This window comes from Bidens hawaiensis, unplaced genomic scaffold (assembly GCF_021521415.1).
Source record: "Bidens hawaiensis isolate Kalapana, Puna unplaced genomic scaffold, B.hawaiensis_p1.1 tig00052138_1, whole genome shotgun sequence".
In the NCBI taxonomy this organism is placed as follows: domain Eukaryota; kingdom Viridiplantae; phylum Streptophyta; class Magnoliopsida; order Asterales; family Asteraceae; genus Bidens; species Bidens hawaiensis.
The window spans coordinates 49673-59188 of NW_027499350.1; the positions used below are offsets into that span (position 1 = coordinate 49673).

Consider the following 9516-nt stretch of genomic DNA (forward strand, 5'->3'; position numbering starts at 1 on the left):
TTTATTCATATCTGCAGCCATTGAATAGCATGCTAAACCCAACTACTTTTCTTAGCTTTGATTGTGGCCCCCAACTCCATGGCTCTAATCTCCACCGTTGAATAATACTCACATATAATAAACGGTCGTGATTAATCCTCACCCAACCCACCACCATTTGTGCCTACCTACTTACACAATTAACATGTATAGTTATATACACCTCATTCTCTCTGTATAAACCACAATCCTTAGCTACCCTCTACCCAACACATTTTGCCACCATTCAATTATTTCATACTTCACCTATATATAGTTATATATACCATACCACCTGAGTACTGTATATTCACATATACACACGTACTCAAATAATGGAGAATAACGGGCATGCTAATGAGTTTTGCATTAATGATCCGTTAAACTGGGGTGTGGCGGCTGAGGCGTTGACTGGGAGTCATCTAGATGAGGTGAAAAGGATGGTGGCTGAGTTTAGGAAGCCTGTGGTGAAGTTGGGAGGCGAGACGTTGACTGTGTCTCAGGTGGCTGGGATTGCGGCTGCTTCGGGTGTGAAAGTGGAGTTGTCTGAGTCGGCTAGGGGTGGGGTGAAGACGAGTAGTGATTGGGTTATGGAGAGTATGAATAAAGGGACGGATAGTTATGGTGTTACCACCGGATTTGGAGCTACTTCGCATAGGAGGACTAAGAATGGTGGTGCTCTTCAGAAGGAGCTTATTAGGTAAAGAATTTACGTTTGGTTTATTAATACCATATATACATTTTGTTTGGTGGTCTCTTAATAATTTCATTAAGAGACTACATCTGAATATGTCAGAGGTGAATTAAAGTGTACGCGTTTGGTTTACACTTTTTAATGATTTATAGAGCCTTTAATTAGTAAGTTTAGAAACATGGTGAATGATTAAGGGGCTACAACGTCTCTTAATTGTTCAAGACAAAAATTGTCAAATGGCCATTTAATCTTTTAAAGAAAAATCACCACTTAAAAGTCAAAGTTTTGGCATGGTTAATCCTCTAGGGACAAGTCCGTTACAAGATTCAAAAATACTTGCTTGCTACTAATTAGCTTTTACGACAAGAAATACTTGGTCTTGCTATATCTATTAAATCAACGTTTATAAAAAAAAAATCCAAAAGTATTACGTCATTACCGTGTTTTATATTTAACTTTAGATCTAGAAGAACATAATAATGACAATTACATAAAGTAAACTAGTACAAAGCAAAACGATGGCAATTCTTAAATACTTAAAAATAATCCTTTAAAAATATAAAGATTTTAAATTTATTAAAACAATTAAACATATATATATTAGAAACAAATTAAAAATAAAGTAACATATTAAAAATTTAAAACACCAACCCTTGGTCCCATTAATGGCCGTTTGAGACATTTCTTTAATGAGAACTCCTTAAAAAGGAACTATTAAAAAAGCTCCAATGGTGAAAACTAGCCAAGAACAATCACATAAACATAAAAATATCTTAAATCACTCACAACAACTCTAAAAACCATCAGTTCAACTCCAACTCAGTTTCTAAACTTCTTTAATAAAACACTTATCTTTCTCTATGATAAGTCAACAACAATTAATCTCCACAAACTCTATCAAAATAGTATATAATATGTAAAATGTAAATATCTATGTGCTAGAGGGAACAAATGGTTGGTTTGTTGAAGGTCTATAGATTCAAACGAAGTGGGTAGACTAGGGCCACAATGGTTCTAGTTTGAATTTGATGTGGTTTTTAAGACATGGAAAAGTCTAGCAGGACTTGTGGGTGCTATAATTTATTGGAGATGCCCTTGAATAAAAAAAAAGGAGAGCAATATAAAAGTTTTGGGTTTGGTGGATGCCTCAATAAGTCCATGATCACCATCAAAATTTAGTTGCCAAACTTTAAAAGAAAGTGACCCACTTAAATTTACTAAACATTCAAGCAGCCAAATAAGCAAAGTGTTTAAAAAATTAAAAAGTTGGTGCTTGATAGTAAAAGGTTAACTTATGTTAATATATTGTGGATTAGTTTTAAAAATGAAAATACTATTGCTTTCTTTGAAAGACGACTTTCATTAAATATAAATATGGCTGGCATTGTTTTCTATTTAACCATATTTCAGATTCTTGAACGCTGGAATCTTTGGCAACGGCACCGAATCAAGCCACACCCTTCCACATTCAGCCACAAGAGCCGCTATGCTCGTAAGAATCAACACCCTCCTCCAGGGTTACTCTGGCATCCGTTTCGAGATCTTGGAAGCCATCACCAAGTTCCTCAACACGAACATCACCCCGTGCTTACCCCTTCGCGGTACCATCACCGCGTCTGGGGACCTAGTCCCCCTTTCCTATATTGCGGGCCTTCTCACGGGCCGGCCCAACTCCAAAGCCGTCGGCCCCAATGGAGAAATCCTCAATGCCGAAAAGGCATTTAACCTTGCGGGTGTGGACGGCGGGTTCTTTGAACTACAACCTAAAGAAGGCCTAGCACTAGTAAATGGCACCGCGGTCGGATCAGGGATGGCCTCAATGGTCTTGTTTGAAGCTAATGTACTTGCATTATTATCCGAAGTCTTGTCGGCTATATTCGCTGAGGTTATGCAAGGTAAACCCGAGTTTACCGATCACTTGACGCACAAACTAAAGCACCATCCGGGCCAGATAGAGGCTGCGGCTATAATGGAATACATTTTAGACGGAAGTGATTATGTTAAAGCCGCGCAAAAGGTTCATGAAATGGACCCTTTACAAAAACCAAAACAAGACCGATACGCGTTAAGAACATCGCCCCAATGGCTCGGGCCACACATTGAGGTCATCCGATCGTCGACTAAAATGATCGAAAGAGAGATCAACTCGGTCAACGACAATCCGTTAATCGATGTTTTGCGGAACAAAGCTTTACATGGTGGCAACTTCCAAGGAACCCCTATTGGGGTTTCCATGGACAATACTCGCTTAGCTATTGCCTCCATTGGAAAACTCATGTTTGCTCAATTCTCTGAGCTCGTTAACGATTTTTACAACAACGGGTTACCTTCGAATCTTTCGGGTGGACGCAACCCAAGCTTGGATTATGGATTCAAAGGAGGTGAGATCGCTATGGCTTCGTATTGTTCCGAACTCCAGTTTCTTGCAAACCCGGTGACAAACCATGTTCAAAGCGCGGAACAACATAACCAAGATGTGAACTCTTTGGGGTTAATATCCGCAAGAAAAACCGCGGAAGCGGTCGTGATATTAAAGCTCATGTCATCTACATACTTAGTTGCTCTATGCCAGTCCATTGACTTGAGGCATTTAGAAGAGAATATGAAATCCACAGTGAAAAACACTGTGAGCTCCGTGGCTAAAAATGTATTAACCACGGGACTGACGGGTGAGCTCCACCCGTCAAGATTCTGTGAAAAGGACTTACTTAGAGTCATTGACCGCGAGTATGTTTTTGCATACATCGACAATCCATGCAGCGCCACTTATCCGTTAATGCAAAAGCTTCGACAAGTGCTCGTCGACCACGCTTTAAGCAATGGCGAACACGAGAAGAAGACAAACACTTCCATTTTCCAAAAGATTAGTGCTTTTGAAGACGAGTTGAAAGCGGTTTTGCCAAAAGAAGTGGAGGGTGTTCGAGTGGCGTATGAAGATGGTACATTGGCGATCCCGAACAGGATCAAAGCGTGTAGATCGTACCCGCTTTACAAGTTTGTGAGGGAGGAGGTTGGGACCGGGTTTTTAACGGGTGAGAAGGTGACTTCACCGGGTGAAGAGTTTGATAAGGTGTTTACAGCAATGTGCAAAGGCCAAATCATTGATCCATTGCTAGAGTGTGTACAGGGTTGGAATGGTGTTCCTCTTCCAATCTCTTAGGTCCAAGTTTGTGATTGTTTGCTCTAAATGTGTTTAATCAATACTTCATATATATGTATACCGACTTATAATTGTTTGATTTATATATCATTATGGTTAGTTCTTGTCATGTGTATATTTTGAATATTAAAATCATTGTTTACATTTTATCATTGTCATATTAGTTAATGTTTAGGTTTATTATTATCTTTTCATTCTAATATTTTTATATTAGAAAAAAAAATCTTGTTTGTTAATTTAAACTCGAGAAACTATTATTAACAGTAAAGTTTTTAGTACTTTTTATTTATTTTTTATTTAATCATATGTTTTGGTTGGAATTTCTAAGATTCAAATATGGAACATTTCTATTAATGTGATGTATAATGGTTACAACTTGTGACTCATATTAATATTCACGTGAAATGAGGTGCGTCTTAATCTTATCATTCAATGTCTATTTGGACCATTTCTATTACTACCATGTATATTAATGATTATAATTATAATTTGGCACATTGCGTAAGGTTGTGACTCGCGTTAATATAAATGAGGCACGTCTTAATCTTATCATTCAACGTAATGAGGGGACTAAAAAGTTGACAATTGACATGCAATTGATCCTTACCAATTTAGGAAAGTATCAAGTTGAGGGTTACTTTACAGTTTTATACGTATGATGTATTTTTCTATTTACTGGTCTTGGTTGTTTGCCATTTGATTTAAAATTTCGTAAATAAAAAAGCATGTTGGAGATTAAGGGTGAGATCGGGATCGTACCCGTACCTATACCCGAAAGTACCCGTACCTAAAATCAGTAAATCTTGGTACCTGTACCCGAATTATATGGTACAGGTATAGATACTTTGGGCACAGTACTCGCTTTGGTATCTCTTTGTTCCTTTTTTTTAAATCTCCACTAAACTAGGTATCGGTAACGGTACGATACCGACAATCAATAATCTATAATACCAAAACCGTAATACCGCAACCAAAACATAATACCAAAACTAAAATGAAACAAATCAACCATAATATAAAATTCATTTCATTTTCCTTTTTTTAGTTTATTGCTTCCTTAATTTCTATATAAAAACAAGAGAGAAAGTTAATACATGTTATTTAATTATATACACGATTACACATACATGAAATAAAATATACGAATACACAATATATGAATATACATATATAAATTGAGAATGAACTTAATCAACTAATATATATTATGTTTTGAAAATCCTTCTTGAAAGTTAAGTCATAAGTGTTGGAAACATAATAAAAACTCCTACATATTCTAAACGGGTACCAGTACCCGTAATACCCGTACATGTACCCGTACCTATAATCAGTAAATTTGCGTACTCATACCCGTACCCAATAGACACGTACAAGTACGAGTACGAGTACATGTATTTAGGGAAAAAAAACTCATCCCTATTCTTCACATGTATTGAATTTTAATTATTTTTTAATTTTCTTAAATTTTTTAGCATAAAATTTAGTTTTCCATACATAATATGACATATTTGATTTAAAAAACAAACAATTTGTTTAGTTTTTCTCATTATGTTTTATTCCAAACTATGTAATACTAATTACACGAATATATATTTGACAAACTCTTATTTTAACGTCAAATTAAATTTATTAAAATAAAAATTATTATGTGTGCAAACGAAATATATAAGTTTAATATAGCATTTAACAAAAATCTACACACTTAAAGTGATGTCTAATTGTCTAAAGTAAGCATGCCTAATTGCCTACCATTCTACCAACACCACACAATCAACCAACCCAAAATCGAGTGGGTTCCACAAGCAAAGTCAAAGATAAGATAAGACTTGTTTACCTACGCGCTTGGTTAAGTGTTGGCTCGTTGCTTACATAAACTGGTTACGGGCTTGCTCGGTCACAAGGGGACTGAAATATAACATGCATTGCCCGAGTTTGTTTGGCCCACCCTTGAAGCGGGTTCACGGTTCACTAGTGTTTTAAAGTTGTCACTTGTCAACGGCCAAGGTGCACCACCTACGTACAAATACGGTTTCAGGTATGGTTAACAAAAGCCAAGAACCGGGTCGGATAGAAATCGGTTCTGGGTTTTTATTGGGTTTCGGGCCAGGTGGGGTCCGGGTTTTGACCGAGTAGAGTGGGAACCAAGTCCATCGGTTCCGATTACGGGTGCGATTTTTCTTAGAAACCGTTACCCGGTTCATACCCGTGGGTCAGGTAGGAACGAGTTCCACTGTAAAATAAAAAACACGGCAAATTCTTCAACGAGAACTGCGAGTGCCTGAGACGAATGGGTTGTACGGTTTTCTAAAAACAGAACTTAAGGTTCAGTTTTGTTTTTGTGTGTGACTAAAACCGAAAATACGAACCGAACTGAATTTTAAAAATTTTCAAATTTTATTTTTTATTTTATGTAATTTATAAGAATTTTATAGATGTGTAACTAAAATATTTTAACCAAAGTGTACAACAATAAGTTAGTTATTAATTAACAAAATGATTTAGGCACAAATTTATTCGTTTGGGCCAAGTTTATTCATGCTAAAATTTTTCAAGCTCAAATGGCAAAACTGGAAAAACCGAAACCCAACCCAAAACGGAGAAACCGAAACCGAATAACCAAAGTATCGGTTTTTGGTTCATTTTAGCTCAAACCCAACCATGCACACCCTTATATTATGTGCAGCCGGTAAGACGATAGGACTAATTCTAGTATCAATAATACTACTAATTTTGTAAACCTTCTTCTATAAATCATCATGATATTCTAATCCAAATAAGTCAATTAGATTTTTACACCAATGTTGCAAATATCAACCGAGGCGACCGATTAATCGGCGCCTCGTTTTTGGCTAATCGGAGGCTCTAGACGCAAGTTGGTCAAAATCGGTTCTAGTCTTTCAAAATCGATTTATGAGTTTATTATTAGTACCCCGACATAAAACACAATAAGATATGAAACATGTTTGGCGTGCTATCGAAACTGGAGTTGAACGGCCTCTGGCCCAAACAAACTTAAACAAACACAATGTAACATTGTTTTAACTTTTAAGACTAAACTGTCTAAACACAGCAAGACTAAATAAATATAATAATAAATAAATAAATAGGCCTAATTTGTAGGACGTTTGACATGTTTAAATAAATGAATTAAACTTATTGTATTTGTGTTACAAGATTTTAAGTGTGTGGGGGTTAAAGTTAATGTTTTTTACACGAATTATAATACGGGTCATGTTTAGATTAACAATTCAACCCGCCAACCCGAACCTCTTCAACCCGCTATACTTTGAATCAATGAAACCTATTGCATTTTGATGATATGAAAACTCTCTTTTTCAAAGTTAATATTCATGGGATCAAAGCTCTCTTTACACCAAATTACATAATCCATCAAAACCTCAAAAACACAACATGATTCTTCGATCCCGTGGAGTCATGGCACTCTGAACCACAAGAAGAAAAACGCCTTCTTCGCAAGGTATACAGAATTTGGAATCACCGGTAAACCCATACTCGTCCCAAGCTTCATCCAGCAAGGCACCGAATAAAGGGTGTTTTAGTAACTTCACCTTGATGACAAACCTCCTTTGGTTTTCACCTACATAGACCACCAAATGTCCCTTTGGGACATCACTAGGAATACAAGCATCCTTGTTTTCTTGATGCATGAAATATGATGCCCATTGCCAACACTTGGTACACTCCTCAGACGAAGCGGAAACTCGAATATTATTCATCTTTCTACACCTTTTTAACCATACTTTCATAATCTTTCCTATTGTCATCTTTATATATACATATATATATATATATTTATCAATGTCCTTAAGAGAGGATATATATATAGTGAGAGTTGTGTTGATGGTAGGAAGCTAGAGAGAGATAGGTATGAAGTTAGTGTGACAGCTGATTTCTTTATATTTGTGAAGTTAGTTTTTGGTGTGATGACATATATATATATATATATATATATATATATATATATATATATATATATATATATATATATATATATATATTGTTGGAAGTAATTTCCAACTTAATAGGCCCGTCACGTGTAGGTGACCGGGTTGGACCTATTGGGCCCGTGAGATTCATTAATATGTAATGGGTTTATAGGGTTACAATTAGGGTTTATTATATTTGGTAATGTCTTTGATAGCAAGTTAGGTTAGTCTTATATAAACATGTCATGGTTAGACATTATAAAGTGTGTGATGTGAGGTATAACCGAGTTAGGGTTCATCTAGGGTGGAGTTGGTGTAACCGAGTTAGGGTTCATCAAGAGTCAAACCGAGTTAGGGTTTGAGGGTTTGTAATCAGTTTTTTAGAGTGATATTTTCTGATTAATATAAACGAGAGTTATTCGTTTAATTCGTGTGTTGATTATCGATACGGGACTTGATATACATTGATACGAACATGTACGAACAAGCATCTCAAATGATATAAAGAGTCTCTATCTAACATGTATTTTTTACAATATCTTCAAACCAAATAAAAGCCTGAATCGCACTTTGCTTAATTTATTCAGGAGCCTTTAACCCATGCCCCTTAATAAACAGTCTAAAACCATTAAAAAGATAGTATGCTGTTTATAATTTGATCATGGTTCATTGTTGGGCTGTAAAGTGAGTCAACCAGGGTAGACGTGCACAAAATAACCGGTTCCGGAACCGAACCGGTGGAACCGACCCGGAACCGGTTCCAACCCATACCCGGAATCGGTTCCTGACCGGGTATAGGATTTCTCCTCGGAGCCGGTTCCGGAACCGGAACCGACCCGGAACCGGTGGAAAAAAACCCGGAGGAACCGGTCAAAAACCCGAAAAAAACCCGGAGGAACCGGTCAAAACCCGACCCGGAACTGGTCAAAACCCGGTCAAATACCCGACTATACCCGGAACCGGTTCCTACCCGAACCTGGTTTGACTTTTGTTGACCATACCCGGAACCGGTTCCTACCCGGTTCCGGGTTTTTTAAATACCCGATTTGTGCACGTCTAAACCAGGGTATGGGGGGAGTTAAATGATGTGAGCCCACGAAGGCGTTGGTTACAGAAATTTTGAAAATGATTGACCATAGTGGCTGGGCCTTTCATGAGCCTAATTGTCATTTACCTTTTAATGATATATACAAGTTAATTAGATGACCTAATTAATTTTGGAATTCGTATAGTCCAGGTACCTTTATTTAAAAATGTTGGACACAATAGTTCGATGATAGCATTTTAATTGAAATGTTGACAGTTATTCAGTTGTATGATTGTGTAAGTAGTAACTAAGTTATCATCGATTATTGCTTTCAGATTAGTCACTACTGATGACCATTTTGACAAGAGAAAAACGGACTTAATATCTTTTAAGACCATTTTGACTATTTGTCATTGACTAAATAAATTACCACTAACCAGTGTTAATTTACTACTAATGGTTACCACTACTAACTAGTTACTATTTATGATTAGTTTTGGTGTTGCAAATTTGGACCAACATAAAGTAGCATTTGAATAGTGTAACAAACAAAATTTACAATGTGGGACCCGTATGGGGTGTTGCCGAATCTTTTGGTAACACCGCAAAGGAGGCACCGGCCCTTGGACCAGGTAATAAGAATGGTTTTGAACGAGCGTGCACTTCACAC

At 36.7% G+C, this 9516-nt stretch overlaps 1 protein-coding gene and 1 pseudogene across 1 annotated transcript; one reads left to right on the forward strand and one right to left on the reverse strand.

The window, feature by feature from the left end:
• The first annotated feature begins 250 nt into the window (after nt 1-250).
• On the forward strand, nt 251-3976 carry LOC143599403 (phenylalanine ammonia-lyase-like). Its single transcript, XM_077077367.1, has 2 exons — nt 251-718; nt 2123-3976. The coding sequence occupies exons 1-2, from the start codon at nt 354-356 to the stop codon at nt 3870-3872; spliced, it is 2115 nt and encodes a 704-aa protein (XP_076933482.1). The 5' UTR covers nt 251-353; the 3' UTR covers nt 3873-3976.
• A 3294-nt stretch (nt 3977-7270) lies between these two features.
• On the reverse strand, nt 7271-7609 carry LOC143599401 (auxin-responsive protein SAUR50 pseudogene; annotated as a pseudogene).
• Nucleotides 7610-9516: the final 1907 nt, after the last annotated feature.